Genomic DNA, 22,749 nt, shown 5'->3' with positions numbered 1-22,749 from the left:
CTGAAATACTAAACTACCTAGCTCATGTAATCTCTCCACCCCACCTTCCAGAGAAAGAAATTCTAGAAGACTGATATGAAGGGAAAGCTTTTTTGCAACCCTACAATGATGACTCATCAAAGAACCATCAATGAACACTGAAACCACCACACAGAAGTTTCTACAAGAATAGGACATTCATATAGTATCAAATTATCACTGAACAGTTTACTTAGGAATTACAAAGGGAAAAATGGTACCTTTACAATGAAGAAATCTGGCGGACACCAAGTGATCAAAGTTAACATCACCAATAATGGGATAAACTGACAGCATGTGCCTCCTGATGTGATGCACTGAGGACACAACATCACTTATGTATTATTCCTGCCAAAAATGCACAACCTGAAACTAGTCATGAGGAAACAATCAGACAAACCAAAAACTGAGGGACAATCTATAAATCAACTGACCTATAACCTTCAAAATTGCCAAAGGGCAGGCAGACGAAAGTCTGAGGAACTAAGTAAGTGATCCTGGATCAGATCATGGATCAGAAAAAGATTACTATAGACGACATCGCTGCTACATAGGACAACCAGTAAAATCTGAATATGGATGGTAGCATGGAACTACACTAATGTTACACTGTCAGGTTTTCTTCATACCTCTTTGGTTATGTAAGAGAACTTCCTTATTCACAGGAGAAATGTTACTAAATAATTTAGAGTAAACAAAATGTAAACCTTATTCTCCTAATTGTTCAGTAACAATTACAATAAATAAAAAGTAGTAATAGAACGACTTGCAAAAAAATGTGGCAAAACACAGGTTAGAAATATGAGTTCATTTTACTACTCACAAAACATTTCTGGCTCCCCCCCCAAAAAAATTTAAATGTATCATATAAAAATCTGTAATATGTCACATTGTATTTGACAATCTTAAAGCAAGACACTGTAGTAAGGATATCTCATAAATGAAATTAGTTTTTTTGTACTCTGTTCAATGAAAACATTATATGTTAACCACTAATTTATCTTTAAAGATTTCACATTTACCATAAAACTTTGCTAAAATGAGTAAATGTCTTAGAGACTATTTTTCAGTAATATAGTTTTCTTATTTTCAAATATACAGAAGAGAAAGCTGAAAAGGCTAGTTGAAATACCTATAATTAACATTTAATAACCATTTGTAATTCATTCATGTTTTTTCAATAATTATGATTATATATTCATCACAGACCACAAACTTCCTCTCTTCTTCCTCTTTATTATAAATTGTGATTTAGCCATTATAGGTTTTCAGTAAGGTTTTACAATAGTGACATGTAAGCATAGGCTTCCTGTAGCCTTGAAAAGAATGTTCTGGTCAAAATAAAAGAGGGTGTAAGTATTCTCTACAGTTTAGCAACAGTCCTTTAAATTGGGTACCTTATTTATGAGATGTTCAGTAACAACTTCTCTTAGTCCAGTGTAGAGCTTTTCTCCATGCTTATGCAAAACCATTGTATACGCATTTCTATAGAGCTCCTCAAAACTAAGACCACTGTTATTCTTACGCTGGATTTCTTGAATAGCATTTTTCAGAAGGTCCCAAATGCTGTTTACATATTTTTCATCCATGGTCATCTGCAATATTGAAAAGAGAGAAGAAAAAAAAAGTTGAGAATATTTCTGGATTTGTTCGTACTTAAATATTTTGACTATGACTTATAGACATTAACAACTATTGTATTTTAGCAAAATAAGATACAGCTGATGTTGCTTGAGCTAATAGAAACATTCTTATTCACTCCTTTATAATCTTCTCCTCTATTCCTAAGTATACCAGAGCACTCTATTTTAAAATCACGATTTCTGTATCCACAAGTCACTTAAACCTTTTTTGCTCACTGTATTTGCAACACTGTATTTGCTCACTGTATTTCCAACAGCCCCTTAAGAAAATGTTCAACACCCTTAGTCATCAGAGAAATACAAATCAAAACAACTCTGAGATTCTATCTTACACCTGTAAGAATGATCAAGATCAAAAACACTAATGACAACTTATGCAGGAGAGTTTGTGGGGAAAAGGGAACACTTCTGCATTGCTGGTGGGAATGCAAGCTGGTACAACAACCCCTCTAGAAGTCAGTGTGGCGATTTCTCAGAAAATTAGAAAACAACCTTCCTCAAGACCCAGTAATACCACTTTTGGGTATATATCCAAAGAAAGCTCAATCGTGCCACAAGGACATGTGCTCAACTATGTTCATAGCAGCTTTGTTTGTCATAGCCAGAACCTGGAAACAACCTAAATGCCCCTCGACCGAAGAATGGATAAGGAAAATGTGGTACATTTACACAATGGAGTACTACACAGCAGAAAAAAATAACGACAACTTGAATTTTGCAGAAAAATGGATGGAGCTAGAAAACATTGTTTTGAGTGAGGTAACCCAGACACAGAAAGACAATTATCACATGTACTCACTCATAGGTGGTTTTAAAACATAAAGCAAAGAAAGCCAGCCTACAAACCACAATCCCAGAGAACTTAGACAACAATGAGGACACTAAGAGACTTACATAGATCTAATCTACATGGGAAGTAGAAAGTAGAGAAAGACAAGATCTCCTGAGTAAATTGGGGGCACAGGGACCTTGAGGGAGGGTTGAAGGGGAAAGAGGAGAGGAAGGGAGGGAGGCATAGAAAAATGTAGCGCTCAATAAATATCAATAAAAAAGAAAATAAAAAATTCCAACAGCCAACCCATTCCTTCACATGAACCCATGAAGTTAAAACTAGTAACACATTATTTATATTTGACCTGCTTAAATTCATATCAACTAACTCGAAGTGTAATTTTCCTACAACCCTATAAATCCAATTTTCTAGTCTACTGATTATACTTTTCTTGATAATTTTTCCACCATATCCTCGCTCAAATGCTACCTGTTACAATGAAAACAGAAACAACTGGGAGGCACTATACAAACTGACCATACCCACCAACATTTTCGGTTCTATGCCAATATAATCCGTTAATTCTTAAAAGTACAGTGCAGAAACCAGAAGTAAACATTACAAATGCAGGATATCAGACCCGAATCCAGATCTATTGAAACAACCTGCATTTTAACAGGAAGTCTAAGCAAAATGCATCCAGAATGAAGTTTTTTTTATGCCAGTCATCTCCTAAAGTATCTCTTTTTTGATAAACACCTTTCTCACCATCATTGATTTTCCCTCTCTACTAAACCATCCCTATTTACATCCAAAATTATCAGTTTTCTACCTTAAAAACATATCCTTGTAACACTTGTTTCCATTTTTAATGAAGTAAATAGCAAGGGATTGGAATGGTCCTTTATATTCAGTATCTCCAAGTCCCATTTACCCACTATTTCTTTAATTTACAACAATATAACTTTCAGTCCTACTATTTCACTAGAATTGTCAAAAAGTCACCAGTGACTTCTACATTCATAAATCTAAAGATCAAAGTTCAGATCTCATTTTACTAGACTTATTCAGCAGTATTTTGAAAGAGCTCACCAATTATACTATTTAAAACAAAATTTCACTTACCTTCAAAGCACTATAGCCACTTACTTTTCTTCCCATTTCACCAGTTTCTACTTGTTTGCTTCTGGTTCTTACCACCACCTCCAATCCAAGACTCATGTTCTAGAGATCTCACCTATTTCTAGGTCACTCTTGAATTTCCTATATCTTATCTGGCCCTGTCTCTCTTGCACAGTAATGGTTTCAGCTGCCCATTCAATGTTCCTACTGAGCATCTCAAACTCCTCAAGATTCAAAGACAAGTCCTAATCTTTTCCCCCACATTCCACTTGCCCTGCAGTATTTTCCAACTTCTTTCTTCCTGGTGCTAAGGGCAAAATCATCGTCTTTGGCTATTCCCCTCACTTCAATTCCAAACCAAAATCCAAATCTTGTTCTCTATCTTCAAAACACAGAGAGCACAATCCCTTCACAGTATTTCCATTAATATAATCATAGTTCTAACAGCTACTTAATAATTCTTGGCCGGCCTCCAGAAAGTAATCTCCTGAAGACATGAATCAAATCATGTCACTTATCTGTTCACAACCCTTAAATGACTCTTCATTTCCCCTGGAGTTCAAGTCAGAAGCTTGTAAGGTTCTCCCACAGAGCCTCATTTGATCTCACTCATCTCCCAACTTCATCTTTTCTCCCTTGTTCACTCTGCTCTGTGCACACCTACTTCCCAACTGTTCTCTGGAATACATAAACTTTGTTTTAGCTTTTGTGTTTCTTACTCTCTGTCTGTTTTTCTCTCAGACATATCTGAATGTCTCAAACCTGCTAGCTACCAATGAACAGTTAAGTGCCTATCCTCTTTACAACAGAAGCCTCCATTCATTACTGACCCCCTCCCATCTACTCCTATTATTTTTCTTTTTCATGTTAGCTTCATGAAGGCAGAAAAATTTTAATAGCCCCTAAATAAACTTGGTATATAACAGGTATTTGTAGTTGCTGACTAAGTGATCCTTCTGCTAACCCCGACCAAGGAACCTCTTTTGTATTACTTTGTATTACTTAGGTCTACTCAGCTCAGTATTTACCATCTGGGAAACACTAGTCAGTCAACAGCCCTAACTGGGTTAGAATTACTGAGTTAGTGGAATTTTTTCCAAGTCATTATTTATACATAAAAGTGTGAAAAAAGGAGTCTAGAAACTAATTATTTCACTTAACCTAACTGAGTCAAAAGGATCCTTAAACAGATGACTCAAGCTCAGTCTAACAATTTGGGATAAGCTTCAAAATGTAAAATGCTAATATAATACTTCCATCCATCCATCAAATCCTCCTCACATCCGAGGTCTACTAGAGACGTTAAGAGAATCTACTTCTATGCCTAAACTGCTAATTTTTATCAGATATCCTGACAGACAAAATGGCATGTCTAAAAAATGTAAAGGTGTGGTTATATATAACTTTTTACATCCAAAATAATAATAATAATAATAATAATAATAATAATAATGTACATACAAATCAACACAGAAAATAACAGCCGCAAACTCACTTGCAATTAGGTTTTAGTCTATTGATACCTATCAATACTGTAGTAAACCAAAACCATCTCATAGCATTAAAAAAACAAATATACAAAGCAGGATATAAAGAAAAATTTCAGTGAAAGGAAAAAAATGAACTTATTAACTCTAGAAATACTTCTATCACAAAATATGTGTAAAGGATCCCCTCAGGCTCCTTATTATCTAATATAAGCTAGACAACGCACAAGGACAGATCTATACAGCACAACTTACGAAAGAAGCTTCTAAGATTACCTAAAATTCTCACACTATTATTATAAACTACTTTTAAAATTTATGTATTTGGCTAGGCAGTAGTGGCGCACGCCTTGAATCCCAGCACTCAGGGGCCAGAGGCAGGAAGATCTCTGTGAATTCAAGGCCAGCCTTGCCTACAGAGCAAGTTTTAGGACAGGCTCCAAAGCTACAACATAGAAACCCTGTCTCGAAACTCAACCTCAAAATTAAATATATATGTATATTTTATGATACAATAAATATATTTATTATATTTTAAATAAGTATTTTTATTTATAATTAATTTATACATTTTTATATTTATGTTATTTATAATTTATATTTATGGTTAAAATAATAAATTATATATATGGTGTTTTTCAATATTCTAAGTAGAATTTTCTATGTCATGCCTTGTAAGTAGAGCAATGGTTAGGGTCAGAGGACAAACATGCTACTTCTGGTGATTAGTACAGTAGTATCATCATCAACTAAGCAACACTAAGCACAAAGAAATTACATAGTGTATCACAAAGCACCAAATACTACAATATTCAAACCACTGGACTCACTTCACATTTCACATGTAGAATGTATCAGACTGATTATCTCGAGAAACACAATCACAATATGCTACACTAGTAAAGAACGTAAGTTTTGATGGGGAGGGCTTGATTCTACCATGGCTTTCTCACTGTCAAACCACAGGACCTTAAACAAATCATTTAACTCTTGATTTTCTCATTTCAAAAATAGGTCTAATAACATGACTTATCTCAAAGACTGTCTGTCACAAAGAGTAAATGAGAATGTCAGTAAATTTAGCATGATTCATCCTTAGGCACAGTATAAGCCCACAGTATATAAGTATAAACACAGAACAAGAGTGTTTGCAGATAGAATCTCTTCAAGTCTCATGTGTTCTGCAAACAAAATTCAGAAAGTTTTCAAACTCTGCATATAAACAGGTAAGAGCTAAGACTGAAGGTCATAACTATGAAAAATGGCTATCAGTGTTAAGCAAATTTACTTCAAAGCATTATTTCTCTGTATGTTTGTCTCTCAATACTATCAGCCATGTAAATAATTTCCATCCCCATTACTCTCTTTGGCTTTGTCACTCTCCATAATGGGTCCCGTATGCATCTTTACTCATTATTAAGGTTACAATAACTATCCACTGTTTGCAAGAAGTCCAAAGTTTCCCAAACTATATACAGTATTTTGCAAATACAGCTTGTATGTACTTCTTTTCTAAAGGGCAAGTACCTAGTTTTTAATCAGAATTCTCAACCTGGGCTTATTTTTGTCTCACATGAGTGTTAATATTTTTAACTTAATAAAATCACAAAAAAAGATACATGACAGGCTTTTTGTGGCTCCCTAGCCCATATTGCTAGCTCAAATTTTACCCAAAAACCTAAAGATCCTATACTCATATTTCCAACCAATTCCAGAAACAGATCTAACCATGTGTACATTCCAAGTAAATTCACCACTACACACATGCCCAAATCTTCTCTTTCTCTGCATTCTTCTTTTGTTTAGTCACAGCATTATAAGTCACTTAATTTTACAAACCAGAAGCATAATCTTACAATCCTTCCTATCAAAACCCTTTTCTGGGGTAAGATGGAGAAGGAATACCTTTTCAAGGGACAAAGACATCCTTCAAGATACAGTTAAGGGTTCTTAATGTGTTTCCAGTCACAGAACCCCGCTCTATCCACCTCCTAGCCAGTGGGTTTGGTTTGTTTACATTTGACTTATTTTGTTTATGTGTGCATGTCTGGAGAGTAGGGATGAACGTATACGTAATCAGTGGAGAGCTTGCAGGAATCAGTATCTCCTTCTACCATGTGGGTCCTAGGGACTGAACTCGGGTCATGAGGCTTGGTAGCAGGAGCCTTTAACCACTGAGCCATCTCATCTGCCCTACTCCCCCTTTCTTAATCTGATTCTTACATGATTCTGAACCCAGTTCAGGTACCATACTCTCCTGGATATTTTCCCTGGCCACACCAAAAGTCAGCATTCTTCATATCTTTCCATTCAGGAGTTTTTTGTAACCAAAGCCTTAGGAGGACAATGTACATGTTTACACACACACACCACAAAATTTCACTTAATGTCTGCTATGTAATTATAAATATAGTGTCCTTCCCCATCAAGTTCAAGCTACAAAAAATGAATTCCTTCAACAAGAACAGCTTCTTTTTAAAGGAAAGATATATAATTATTCTTAAATACTTTGTAATTCCCTCATTAGGCAATAGCAATAAAAACTGCTGTCTTTAAAAAACTATAATGCTCATCTATACTATTTCAAATGGCATATCTCCCAAAGGTCTGAGTTTGAAAAGATGTCTATTACATACTTATACAACTTGAAGGTGCTGTAATTATTAAAACCTTGGGTAGAATTACACCATATTTTTGCATCCACTATGTACAAAGTACAAGGAGTTTTCAGTCTCTTGTGAATACCAGAAATATGCAACAGGGCAGAGGTGTGTGTGTGCTAATGTATATATATATAAACAAGGAAAAATATTTAAGCTTAGTTGAAGCTTTAGCCTCAACAAGGTTTCCTTGGTATACTTTTCTGAGGAATCACAGTATTCTTACCATTTACGACAGAAGCACTAATTACTAAGGAATCTCCCACTTAGACTATAAACACTTCTGCCTAGTGGTCTCTCCTCCTTCGTTATTGTATGCCATTATTTATAAATGTGTGTTTATGCATACACACACACACACACACACATATATATATACATGGCATGATAACTAGTGACATTAGTTAATGATGATAAAGGAAAGATTTGATAAAGGGAAGATGATGACAGAATTCAACGGCATACAATATCATTAATAACCTCATTTTTCTAGCACTAATCTCTTAAATAATGTGAACCATTAGAAACAAAGTCAAAGATCCAAGCGTTGAGGAAAAGAGCATAGGGTAAAGACATTGAGTAAACAAGTTATTAAAATTTCCAAACTTGGCTTTCCTCATCTGTTTATGGTGAAGAAAAGAGAGATGATGTACTGAGTGGCAATTAAGAACATTTATGAAAGCACACAGAATATAGCCTTTGCTTAATAAATGCAAATTTGCTTCTTCCTTTACTAAACAAGAAAGCATTGCCTATTGACTTTTAGTATAAAATCATTTATGCTTGCTTAAATGCTTTCTTTTTTAAATAGGGACCATTTGGGAATAAAAGTCTGCCAAGTCAAAAATAACAAAACAACAAAAGAAAATCACCTCAATAATTTATGTCATGAGGAGAAAAAACTATCAATTAGAGCACAGCAGCCTGGGACAATTTCACAAAAGCACTAAATAAGAGTATCTACACCAAATTGGCCTCACTTATAAGACAGCTACTTTTAGAAGGTTCAATTATGCTCAGATTTCAATTTTCAACACATGAGTAGGATGCTCAGGTATCATGCCAAACATCTGGAAATTTTGGAACTTACTTTTCAAATACAAGATTAAGTTTCTAGACTGGTCTATCAAAGCCCATTTGTTTATAGATCTTACTAGTATTAACAATTCTACTTCAATTATTTTTTGAATGATTTTTATAGATGAGAAACATTTCATAATCCAACATGACCATAGCAAGATGCAATCATGTAAGTACATTTGTCCCCAGCATCTGTGGAAAGCTGATTCAAGAAACCTTTGATATACCAAATTTTGAGAATGTTCAAAATTTATCTAAAATTGGGTACATAAATCATCCCAGTACTGCTAAGTCATTTCTAGACTACTTGCAATACTAATGCAGTATAAATGGTGGGTGAATAGACTGCCTCCCACTGAAGCACAAAGCTGGCCAGTATCTCACCAACAGTCTTGTTTCCATAGTTTCAGAAAAGACAGAATCTTATAGTAGCTGTTGCAAAAGAAAATACATGAATGCATGACTTAAATTTATACTTCTATAATCTAAAGCCAGTTGTTTTAATAACAATGACATTATCATTTCCCCCTTCAGCTGAAATCACTAGCTTTTTAAATAATTAAAAGAGTTTTTCCTAAATAAAACTTCTACCAAATGTAAGACAACACCGAATAGTAGCTACACTGGAGAATCAATTACATGTAAGCAAAGGGAGAAACAAATGAAAGTGTAATTTGCCACTACTATTAGCTGGGTTTTTGAATGGACCTAATTGTAATTAGTTATGACAGAAGACCCACCACATACATTTCTTACAAAGATTATGTTGTTGAATCCGCTTAACCTTACCTTAAAACTGTCAGGTCACAAAAAGATACATGCAGGAAATTAGCTAATTTTCTCACTGCTTCATATGAGAACTTCACCACCACCAGTGGAATACAGCATTCCCACTTGAGAAAAATCCTATGAAAGGCTAAATAATGTATGTCACATGAGACAAAATCGTTTTACATAAATTCCAAGAAGATTAGACAAGCATTATTTCCTAAATTTACATAGAAAAAGTAGAATGTGCCTAAGGTAAACCCCAAATTAAAACCTCTGCATTTTATAAATTACAAAACAGAATATGTGGCATATCAAAGACCACAAAACTAGTAACAGCAATGAAGGAGCCCAAGGGTCCCTCTATTGTATCACGTCAACTCAAATTATTAAGCCTATCCATACTGAGAAATTCAAAATCAAGGCCTGTATTAACAACACATCATTATGGCTACATACTTCAGTCTGGTCCACAGAAACAAGTGTTTAATTAAAAAAAAAAAATCAGGTGTTAGTGGTTCTTCCACAAATCAAGGTGCAAATGCCAACGTGAAATCTCCTTGTCTGGTCTCCAAACTCCCCACCTGTTAAATTAATAACCAATTTTCTCTCAAGTCCCTGTTATGGTTTGAGTATTTGTGTCTGCTCCAAAGCTCTTAAGTCGAAGAATAAACCAATACTAAGAACTAAGTCCTACAGGATAAAGGTTATAGGGGTGGATCCTTATGGATAAAATTAGGTAACCTTATAAAAGTGCTTGATGGAGGGAGTTAACCCATCTTGGCCCTTTGCTTTTGGTCAAAAGAAGAAAGAGCATTCCTTTCCTCTGGAGTATGTGGCATCCAAGTGTCATCTTGGGAATAATGAACAGCCTGTCAGAAAACTCAATTTGGGAATATCATGATCACGGACTTTCCAGCCTCTAGAAATATGAGAAAATAAGTATTTGCTCTTTTTAAGTTGTTCATATATGGTCTACTGTTACAGTTACTAAGACAGTCCTCCCAAACTTTTTTAAAATCAGGAGCTAAGGAGATGGCGCAGTCCATAAAATGCATTAGGACCAAGTCTGGATTCCCACCACCCATGTAAAAGGCTGGGTGTGATGATGCATACCTGTAACCCCAGTGCCAAGAAGGTAGAGACAAAAGTATCTCTGGAGCTCTCTAGCCAGTCAACACAGTTTTATCAGCGAGCTCCAGGTTCAATGAAAGTGCCTGTGTACTGGCTATTTTTTTTTTAAGTCAATTTGACATAAGCTAGAGTCAGAGAGGAGGGAACCTCAGTTGAGAAAATGCCTCCATAAAGTGGGGCTGTATGTAAGCGAGTCTGTAGAGGATTTCATTAACTAGTGATTGTTGGGGGAGGGCCCAGCTCACTATGGGTGCCATCCCTGGGCTGTTGGTTCTGGGTTCTGTAAGAAAACAGCTGAGCAAACCATGATGAGCAAAACCTGTATGGCTTCCAAGCTCAAGCTCTGCTGTTTGAGTTCCTATCCTGACTTCCTTTGATGATGAGCAGTGATAAGAAAGTGTAGTCAAATTCCTCCCCCAATTGCTAGGGCCATGCTGTTTCATCACAGCAATAGCAACCCTAACTAAAACTGTAGATAGAGCTGAGGGCTGCTTCCCGCCACCCGGCTCCCAGCCGCGAGCTAGCTTTACCCAAAATAATTACATGGAAACTGTATTCTTTTAAACACTGCCTGGCCCATTAGTTCTAGCCTCTTATTGGTTAATTCTCACATCTTGATTAACCCATTTCTAATAATCTGTGTAGCAACACGAGGTGGTAGCTTACTGGGAAGGATCTTAAGCTGCATCCATCTGGAGAGGAGAGTTATAGTGTTTGCCTCGCTGCCTTCTTCCTCCTAGCATTCTGTTCTGTCTTCCCTGCCTACCTATGTTCTGACCTATCAGGCCAAGCAGTTGTCTTTATTAATTAACCAATGAAAGCAACAGATAGATAGAAGACCCACCTACATCATAAAAAAAACCTATCTCAAAAAATAAAGTAGAAGCCAGGCAGCAGTGGGACATGCCTTTAATCAGGAGGATCTCTGTGAGTTCCAGGACAAGCTGTAACACAGAGACACCCTGTCTTGAAAAAATCAAAAATAAATAAGTAATTAAATAAATAAATAAAGTGGAAAAGAGACTAAAGGCACCAAACTTGGATCTTGGCATTACACAAGAATGCATACACACATGCACATGTTCATAAACAAACACTACAAAATACTTTAGGAGAAAATAGTTAAATCTGGCCAATTTAATTCATTTAAAAACTATACTTCGTATCTAGGTATCTCTTCATAGAGAGTGGGCTCCATAAAGTAAGTTCATGCATTAGGGTTAGATCACAGTCCCGCTGCCAGTGGCTCCACATACTTCCCAAGTCACACCATTGTCACAAGTATTCAGGGGGCCTATGCCTAGGAAGGGCAGGGGGGCGAGATTGGTCTTGCCTCAATGAGGTGAGATGATGGGACAGACTTAGTTGACTTCCCAGGAGAGGTCTTACCCTCTCTGAGGAGCAGATTGGGGGGGGGGATGGAGGAAGGTGGGGGGGGAAGAGAGGTGGGAGGAGGAACTGGGGCTGGTATGGTAAAAAAGAAAAATTCATCTGAGAAGATGTAACTTCTCAGCCATGCCGCAGGGAAAAAAAAAACAAAACAACAAAAAACTATACTTCATGTTTCATTCATAAATACTAAGAAAATTATTACCTGAATTCTGTAATCCTTGTGCTTTAAAATCATTTCATTTATACTCTAAATTTTTTTTGAAGTAATTTAACCATGTTGACTGCAAGTAATAGTATTTCTAAGTACACACTTATGATAAACTGCACTGTGCTGCATACACTGGATAAGCCCCAGGACTCCTAGACATGTCACCAGTCAATTTTTTTTTTCAAGATAGGGTTTCTCTGTGTACCCCTGACTGTCCTGGAACTTGCTTTGTAAATTAGGCTAGACTAGAACTAACATGCCTTTGCCTTCCGGGTGCTGGGATTAAAAGCATGCACCACCATCACCCAGCTATCAGCCAATAATTTAAACCAACTTGGAATTATTTTTCCAGTATATTTCTTTTGAAAAAGCATATTATTCCAGAATCTAGAAAACACTTAACATAAATATGTAGTATCGCATGTAAGATCAACCTGGGTCCCACGGGTTGCATGCATGCATGCTAGGACAGCTAAGAATATGACCCAATACTTCTACAGATGAGAATACAATGTAGTGATATCCAAAGGATGGACACCCCTGGTAGTCTAACGGAAAATGGCATTCTTTTTGAGTCAGACACTTGGATATGAATTCTGCCTCTACCTTTTCTATGTGTATATATATATTATTACATACATTTGTAGTTCTCTGAGAACTCCCAATTGGATTTAAAACAAGAGTAAAAATGTCAACTAAAGCTTGTCTTTAGGATTTGAGATCAGCCAAAAATATTTAAAACAAAATCCAGAATAAAGTAGGTGTTCAACACTTAGCAGTTTACTAATTGTATGAAATGACTTCTCTCTGTTGGAGATGGAGAGTACCTGGACATAAAGAGGAAAACAAGGTTCATTACTTGGAGAGGATATATCAATAGAGCTACTTTAGAGAATAAACTGCAAGCAGTGTATTAAGGATCCTTCTTAGTAATGTTGCCTTGCTGTTTTAGAGTATCTCCAAGAAGTCTTACATTTTCTCCCCTTTGACGATTTTGTTCTCTTGCTCAGCACTTTTCATTAAAAAAAAAAAAAAGTTCTTTTTTTTCTCTAGACTCTAAATCTTAAAAATATAAGTCAAATCAACAAATTTTACTTAATCACTTGAGAATTTCAGTTGGCATTAAAACATTAAAAGGAATGTTTTCCAATAGCAAAAGCTTTGAGCGTCTGTCTAAATTAGTGACCACTGTCTTTCAATTTTTTTCTGTTCATCACAGCCTAGAAAACATGAGCAATGAAGGCAAATAGGTAGTATCATCCAAGATGGGTTTTGCTAATCCTTTTGTCTTTGTTCTGTAGAAGAAAAGAATAATGGGACAACTGGTAGCAGGGGAGATAATGACAATGCCATAGTTTGGTCTCCTTGAGGTCATGAATACAATGCAAGAAGCAACCAACCAAAAAATAGAACAATAATGACATAGCAACCGTTTATATCTGCTTATAATGCTTATTTGTCCTCCAGTACTATTCTAAAAGTTTTGTGTATGAACTTGGTATGAAGGATAGAGAAAAGGCCCAACAGTTTATAGTACTTGCTGTTCAATAATCAGGACTGGAATTTGCATCCCAGCACCCAGAGGTCACAAACACCTATAATTCTAGTTCCAGGGGATCTAACATCCTCCTCTGATCTTCATGGTTTAACACGTGACACGTTAGGTGTTTTGAGATTTCTATTAGCCAATATTGTCCAAGAGAGAATGTTACTGTAATGCACAAGCGGCCAAGATCAGAGTTATTACTGTAGATCCAGTATCTGATTCACATCAGTAACACATAAGCATTTTAATTTAAACAAATAAACATTCTGACATGTAATGGATAAAATTAAGACTTGAACTAGCTGGGTGGTGGTAGCGTATGCCTTTAAAGTGGTGCCAGCACCTGGGAGGCAGAGGCGTGCACATCTCTGATGAGTTCGAGGCCAGCCTGGTCTACAAAAGCTACAAGACATGCTCCAAAGCTACAGAGAAATCTTGTCTCAAAAAAAGGAAAGAAAGAAAGGAAGGAAGGAAGGAAGGAAGGAAGGAAGGAAGGAAGGAAGGAAGGAAGGGAAGGGAAGGGACTTGAACTAGAGATAATTTGTCTATGAAGGAGACACTAAGTTACTCAAAGTCTGAGTGAGCATTAATAAAAAGATGGTCAGAAAGGAAAATAATAGTTCTCAAGAGTGTGAGCCTAAATAGATGATAGCTGTGGCGCAGTAACTGCATTCTGCACCCTTAAGCGTACCTGTCCCCTCAGAGCGAAAAACCAACCAACCAACCAACTAACCAACCAACCAAAAAAAAAAAAAAAACCTGTACCAGAGACTAGGACTTCTACTGCTGAATCTAGACACCTTGGTAACCCATCATACCACTTACTTTCAAGTAATTTGTTCTAAACACTAAGGAGATTACCCTTCTAAGAAAAATGATACAGGATCATTAATGATCTGACTTCACTTACACACCCAAACATTTCAAACCACCACTTGCACTAAATTAATCAATTACAATTGTTTGGCTTAAAGAACCAGTTTCTCATTTATCAATCATCCACTACCCATGCACATTTTGTGGTTCAAAAAGCTGTCTAGTATAAGCACTGGACAAAACCATAAACTAATTGGGGAGCAATACCAAGAAAGGGAGGAGACAGAAAATAACACTCAAACAAAAAACGGTGGTGTTTTAAACCTGTGGTTCTCAACCTTACTAAGGCTAAGGCTGCACCCTTTAATACAGCTGCTCATGTTGTGGTGACCCCCAACCAGAAAATTATTTTCAATGCTACTTCATAACTGTAATTTTGCTGTTATGAATCATAATGTAAATCTGATATGCAGATAGCCTTAGATAAACCCCTGTAAAAGGTTGCTTGACCTTCAAAGGGGTCAAGACACACAGGTTGAGAACTGCTGGTAATTCTCTCTCCAAGAACCAGTAGCATTCTGTGCAGAACCCCAGAGGTACCAACCCTATATCCTTTAGATTGCATTCTTGGGTGGTTTGCAAATTGTTTCTACAGACTTTCAGAAACGTTAACCTAGAGTTTGTATAAAAATATGGAGGGAGGACAAATCACTAAATAAGTATACAGAATTTCAATCTACCTACAAAAAATTACAATTTTAATATTCAGATTATGGCAAAATCATGACTCAATAGTGACATAGTTAACTGTGCGCTAGTTAAATTCTAAGCTTTACTTTATCACACAAGATGGTAAGGCATGTCCTTTCAGTATTCTCATTTTAAGAGAAAACTGAGGCTAATTTAGAAGACAGCACAGCTATAAAGAAGTAGACCTGTTGTTCAAACCACAGCATTACAGAGCCCACACTTGTAACTGCTATTCTCTCAGCCTCTTCTGAAACAGGGTTTCTCTGTCGATTTGGAGTCTGTCCTGGCACTAGCTCTTGTAGACCAGGCTGGCCTCAAGCTCACAGAGCCTGCCTCTGCCTCCCGAGTGCTGGGATTAAAGATGTGCACTACCACCGCCTTTTTACTTTTTAGCCATACAACTAACACATATATCAAATGCTTCAAAACTAAAAGTTCCCCAGGGTTTACCCATAGTTTTTACCCTTACTAATAATAGTGAAAAACAAGAGACGTACACATACACACAAAAAGGCTCAAGTAGTTCTTTTTTTAACCTATTAAATAAAAAAGGATGTATCTGGCCAAGATTCAAAGAAGTCAAACAATCTTGAAGTGTAGGCTTCCTAGTCACATTAAACAGAAACAGTTTCTCATATTTACAGACTAACCGCAAGCACACTAAATTCTCAAGCCCTCGCACGTAAAACAGATTAAAATTACGATAGCATACAACATTGGTTCTCAACCTTCCTAATGCTGTGACTTCTTAAACAGTTCCTCGTGTTGTGGTGACCCCAATCATATACTATACTACTTCCTAACTGTAATTTTGCTACTGTTATGAACCTTTGTTTTTTTTGTTTGTTTGTTTGTTTTGTTTTTGGTTTTTCAAGACAAGGTTTTAATGCAGGCTGGCCTCAAACTCAGAGATGCACCTGCCTCTGTCTCCTGAGTGCTGGGATTAAAGGTGAGCACCACCACCACCCAGCCTGTTATAAATCTTAATGTAAATAAATATCTGATATGCAGACGGTCTTAGGCAAACCTCAGGGAAAGGGTTGTTTGATCCCTAAAGAGGTCACAACCACCACAGGTTGAAAACCACTGGTATAGAGCTTCAAGAATCAAGTTTAGACTGCCCAGTCAGTACCTGGAAAGCATTCAACTAAGTTTTAGCAGTCTACCTTTCTGGATATTCATTATGTAATATACTCTATTCAGCTCAGTAATTCTAGAATCATAGATTATGCAGAGTCCAAGCTGCATTCTGTACAGAGAAAATAGGAACTTCCTAGATAGAGTCAATCAAATACCTGACAGAATGTGAATGATTAAAATTAAAACCAATGACTAAAAATGTTTCAAAAATAAAATCATATGTACTGAAGGAATCATTATTAAAAAAGGAATACAGGGAGTTCAAGACTTAGTGGTTATGAGTACTGGTGAAAGACCTGGGTTCAATTCCTACCTCCTCAGCCACCAAGAACGCATGTGGTGCACAGATGCACATGCAGGCAAAACACTAATACACATAAAATAAAAAAAAATAATTAAAAAAAAAAGAATACACAGAGGGGGATATAAAAGCTCAGTGTTAAGAGCACTTATTTAGCATATCTGTGGCCCTGGTTCAAACTCCACCACACAAAAAGAAACAAAACCACAAAAATGTAATATACAAAATAAAACTGAATTTGACTAAGTAATCACACAGTGGTATGAAGCATTAAAAAGAGAACCATCAAAATGCTAATATTCTTTATTTCCAAGTGGTAGGACTATTGGAACTGTCATATTTTCTATCATTAGCTTCTTATCACTTTCATGATTAGAAAGTCTACTACACTGTCAAACCATAATAAATCTATTAATTACATATCATATTTTATCTCAATGACTCTTACTATTAATACATTTTACAACAGGCAAACAAGAATATATTATTTTATTAACTTATTTTAAAATAAATTATCCAGTAACATATTAAGTCTATATATTAAAGACCCTTCTGAGAACCCTGAATGAAAGTTAACAAAAAAATCTATTCTAAGTTCTCCACATTTATAATACAAAGAAAAGTGTAGTATTTCTTGTCATAATTCTATACGCTTTCTGAACTGGACAGATGTTATTACTACCACCACTAAGCTACATTTAATGAATGAATGATCTTCAAACAAATGACTATTTTATGTGAATGATTTAACTTCCTAATTAATGTATTACATACACAAAAGGTAAATTTTCACATTTCTAGACTATGCTACTGTGCAAATAGGCTTTAAAATTCAAGGTGTTGAAGAGATAAGATGGCTCAGTGGGCAAGAGTGTTTGCTATGTAAGGATCTGAACTCAGATTCTAGTACCCATGTAAAAAGCTCAGCACAGGATGTGTGAATGAGAAGCTGTAACCTCAGCTCTATGGAAGGGTGGAGACAGAAGGATTGCTGAGACTTACTCATGGGCTGCCAGCCCATCTTCAGGTTCAGGGAGAGAACATATCATAAGGGAGTAAGGTAATATAGACAAGTATATCCAAAGTCCTCTGGCCTCAAACATACCCACAGACACATTACAGACACAACAACAGGCACCAATTCTCTCTCTTGCACACAAACAAAATTCAGCCTACACACTAATTTTCCCAACTCTTCTGAATGCCTCAGGAGTTAGTGTGCACTGCTCTTTCAGAAGATCCCAGCCTGGTTCCTAACACCCAAGCCCCTTGGTCCTCAACTTCCCTTAACTCCAATTCCATGGAATCCAACATCTTTTTTTGCCTCCATGGGAACCTGCATTCATGGGCACAAATATACACATAATTAAAAACCAAAGTAAGAGGCCCAGAGAGATGACTCAATGGTTAAAAGCACTTGCTACTACTGCAGAGGATGCAAAGTTCAGTTTCCAGAATCCATAAGGTGCTCTGCCACCATCTACAACTTCAGTTCCAGAGATGATGCCTTCTTCTGATCTCTGAGGGCAACAGGCACAAAAAGTGATAAAAGACATACAAAGCAGGCAAACCATACAAACAACAATTTTTTTTTAAAAAGGAAAACATTACGCTTTTTATCTTCTCTTATTTTAAGCAAAGCTTCACTAACTCCAAACTATAAATGTTATACATAAGCTACTAAGTCTGTAGGCATAAATATAAGCAGCATTTTGGTATGTTTCCCCATAATTTCTCTGTAAGAAAATAACAGAGGGGCTAGAGAGATGGCTCAGGGGTTAAGAGCACTTACAGCTCTTCCAGAGGAACCAGGTTCAATGGTGACTTACAACTGTTACCAGTTGTAACTCCAGCTGTAAGTGGACTTGGAACTCTCACACAGACAAAAGTACAGGCAAAAATGTCAACACACATAAAATAAATATAAGAAAAATAAAAGAAAAAATACAGAATGAAAAGTTTACTCCTGGGTTTGTGTGATTAAGACTGTTATTTAGCTTTCCTACAGATTCAGTACAAACAGTTCTAACAAGTACCTCCTCTAGGAAACAAACCTATTGTAAAGTTCAAAGACGTTCTTTAAATCTGGCAAATATTACTGTAACTAGAAATAGAAAAAAAAAGACATTATCTATCCCCAAGTCCTTATCTTATTTCTCCATGCTCTAATGTTTCTCATGAATGATCTTAGCATTTCTGTCACTTTGTGGACATCATCCACTGCCCATGCTGCAAAGGTAAAACATCTACAATCACAGAGCAGATTACATCCAGAGTTGTCCCTGTTATGATTTAGTATGCTTCATAGACTATTAACTGAAGTTACTTTCAGGACCCATGGGAGCTTTCTAAACAGACAGGTCACATCACAGGAGTGACTCCTAATCTTCTAAATGATGCCAAGAATGGTAAATGACAGAGGACAGCATTTTCATTCAAGAATCATACCTCCAATTCCAGCCATGCCTGTTAAAGCCCATGTGAACAAACTTCTGGACCATACAGAGAGGAACGGTTTTTCACAGAAAAGTTACCCCAGGAAGAGTATGCAGGAGACAGAACAGGAATGAAAACACATGCTAACAGCAAGGAAAGAATCTCTTCCATAGGAATTACTTGGCCTGAACCCATATGTAATGTCCCTTCTTAATAATAATCAAGTTCTGTAGCCAACTGATACTTTGTGTACACTTTTTACAAAATATTATCAACAGGAGCCAGATCAGTGGCTCAGTGGTTCAAAGTGCCCACTGCTCTTTCAGAGGACTAGAACCCAGCACTGGAATAGGTAGCTCAGGATGACTCCAAGGTGGTATCTGACTCCTCTGCCCTCTTCAGAAACCTACACTTCCATGTACAAACCCATCCCTCCCCCAACAATTGTTTTTTTTAATTACCAACAAAAGATTTAAAATAATCTATATTCTATATAATGAAGAAAAGTCTACAAATTAGGTCAACTTTTTTTCTGTCAACTGTCAAAAGTACACAGAAATTTGTAATCTTAAATTTCGTATGTTTACTTAAAAATGTAAATGGAAGGGAGCAGAAAAAATTTAAACTGTGCATTAAGCTGGTGTGGTGTAACTTTCACTATGCTGAATAATGTGAAGGCAAACTTAAAATACAAACTAAAAATATGACTGTACCTGTCTGATCTGGTAAAATTGTATCTGAAGTCCTCTCATGTATATACACTAACTATTCCATAAACTGACCACTACTACACAGTGAAAACCAATCAAATCCAAACTTACTCATTCCTTTTACACAACAATTTTTTGAGGAAAAAAACCCCAACAAACTTGAAATGAGCAACTGAAACTTTTTAACCTACAATCTGCCGTAAATTATAACTAACTTATATCTCCACATGGTGTTACCATACACCAGTGGTAGGAATACACACACATACATAGTATGTGTGAAATACTATTTACAACTTCTGACTAGCAGTTCATGTGGGCTGTTATACACAAGAGCACTAATCTCTATGAAAGGAACTCTGACAGTCTAAGGACGCGACTCCCAGGAGTCAATGAAGTATCACTGGACCATTATCTGTCCCGAACAACAGCTGATTATTTTCAATGGGAACTACCTGTGACTGTTATTTACTTATTAACTAGAAAAAAAAAAACAAAAACAAAAAACAAACCAAAATAAAAATCTCAGTTCCAGTACTATGTATTATCACACACTATCTTCAGCTAATGGAATAAAATTCTCTCCTGCTTTTACTCCCTAACACTAGCTCCAGAAAACAAAAATCTTTACCTTTCCACATCTACTGATGAATTCTCAAGCCCTAGTGACAAACAGTGCCTGTAGAGAGCACTCAGCATATCTTGGACCAATGAAGAAATGGGAAAGGAAAACAGATTCCAGCAGGGAAATAGAGAGGTCCAGAGAGATGCGAACACTGATAAAGATAGAACTGGTTACTCTGAAAAATATTAACTTGTCAGATAAAAGCTCTTCAACATTTTACTAAACAACAAAGCCTTCAAAACCTAACAGCACCAAGAGCAAACATTTCCTAGAAAACCAGTGTCACTGTTGATTTAAAAAAAAAAAAGAAGCAGGGGGAAGAGGGATAAGAAAGATTTGACAGTCACTTGGATCGTTGATTCAGTAAGAAAACTATTATCACTCAAATTCAAGTTCACAGCCCAACTACAAAGGAAAACACACTAGTGAACTTTTTATTAGTGCTGTCGTCCCAGTATTTCTCACTTTCTGGTGTAATCTTTTATTAAAAAAAGATCATTCATAATGCAATTATTATGAAGATAATTCATTCTCCTGATTGTACCCTCCCTGTTCACAAAGACCCCATTTATTTACAGAAAGGTTCAAGTTTCTACACACTGACAATGCGTTCCTTGCAAATTCGCAATTCTGGATCAGATATGTACTTTTCTTTTTGATATTAAGAATTCAGAGGCCCTAAAGTTCTCCAGGGCAAAGTTAGTCAACTCGGACAACACTGTCATCTTTCCCTTCCTCACTGCAAAGGGTACTTCAAGAAAAGCCTGTTTAAAAAAATGATGACAAAGTCCCCCTTCCCTCCCACTGGACAGAATGCTATGACCCTTTTAAGAAAAATACATACAAGTTTCCTTGGTTTTACTTTTAAAAACCTGCTGGCCTGCCGGTGTGTCTACTTGACTTTTACCTGTTACTGTGGCGACAAGAGCAAGTACGTCCAGTTTCCCTGTTACAACAGGACGTTTTAATTGCCTGCCACAGGCTGTCTGATCAAGGCATGGCATCCAAAGTTACACTCCATCTACTAAACACCGCAAGCCTATGACTCAATGTAACGCCAGGAGAAAAAAAGTTTCTGAGAAAACGTTTGCTCTCGCTAAAATCCTACAAGGTAAAACAAGCCTGCGTGGCGACTATTGAGGACTTCCTTGGCTAAGACATGGAAAACCAAGAGCCCAGTTCGTTCCGTGCCTCCCCTCCCAGAAGCGGAGGGAGGATACTGAACAGAGTGGGTGAAGTGCTCAGGAGGTTTTGCAGGACCAGAGATGCTCTACATAAACACTTCTATGCTCGGTGCTGATGGTGGCATTTGTCACCGAGTGGGGCAGGCGGATAGCGAGACGGCTCCCGACTGAGGAGGGGGCAGAGGCGGGCAGTCTCCCCTCACCACCGTCCAAATCAAGCCGGGTCCTTCGGAAAACCACAAGCCAAAAGTTACACACGCCCCACGCGAGAGCGGCGGCGGCAACGCGCGTCCCTTCTGGGCCGCGACACCCGAGACCGAGGCCGTCGCGAAGGAGGCCCCGGGGCGGCCCGGGAGGCGAGCGCGCCGGCCCGCGCCGCCCCGTTGCCGGGAAGGCTCGCGCCCCGCCACCGGCGGCCGTGGGGGAGGGGAGGCGGGCTGCGGCCTGTTGGCGGAGTTCAGCCCCGGCCTCGCGTGCGGCTCCCGGCCGCGGCTCCGGGTCCCGGGCGCCGAGGACCGACTCACCGGAAAGGCCCGGATCCGCATCTTGGTGTCCTTCCGGCTGCCCGTGCCTTTGCTCAGATTCGACATGGTGCTCGGCCCCTCCCCGGTGGCGGCGGCGGCGGCGGCTGCTGCGGCTCGCACTCCGAGGCGCCGGTGTCACATTGAAGGCGGGAGGGCGGCCGCGGGGCTCGGCGGGGGGCGGCGGCGCGGCCCCCGGGCTGGGCTGGGCGGCGGGCCGGCCCCTAGGCGGCCGCGGCAGCGGGGGCGGCGGCTCGGGCTCGGGCGGCTCGGGCTCGGGCTGCGCTGGCGCGGCGGCTCCGCGGGCTTCCCCTCGCGCCGGGCTCGGCTGCCTTTATCGCGCTTCTCCGCGATGGCGGCGGCGGCGGCGACGGACAAACATCTCACTGCGCAGGCCGAACGTCCTCCTCCTCCTCCTTCTCCTCCTCCGCCTCAG

At 38.1% G+C, this 22,749-nt stretch overlaps 1 protein-coding gene across 3 annotated transcripts in view; it reads right to left on the bottom strand.

Annotated features, from left to right (window-relative positions):
- Window positions 1–22,465, bottom strand: part of Cul3 (cullin 3) — an 82,323-nt gene extending 59,858 nt beyond the window's left edge. Inside the window, exons 1-3 of one of the 3 annotated variants that reach the window (XM_050161089.1) lie at window positions 22,317–22,465; window positions 1,416–1,613; window positions 240–335 (exon numbers count right to left, since the gene is read on the bottom strand). In XM_050161089.1, coding sequence (XP_050017046.1) covers window positions 240–335; window positions 1,416–1,613; window positions 22,317–22,382 — 360 coding nt within the window. In that variant the 5' untranslated portion in view covers window positions 22,383–22,465. The remainder of the gene's footprint in view (window positions 1–239; window positions 336–1,415; window positions 1,614–22,316) is intronic. The other 2 variants (XM_050161090.1, XM_050161091.1) reach the window with 2 other exon arrangements.
- Between the last annotated feature and the right edge of the window lie 284 nt (window positions 22,466–22,749).

Source organism: Alexandromys fortis, unplaced genomic scaffold (genome assembly GCF_014885135.2).
Source record: "Alexandromys fortis isolate MF-2015 unplaced genomic scaffold, M_Fortis_MF-2015_v1.1 scaffold_98, whole genome shotgun sequence".
Lineage (NCBI taxonomy): Eukaryota > Metazoa > Chordata > Mammalia > Rodentia > Cricetidae > Alexandromys > Alexandromys fortis.
The sequence above is the reverse complement of the archived record's forward strand: the minus strand, read 5'-3'. Positions and strand labels throughout refer to the sequence as shown.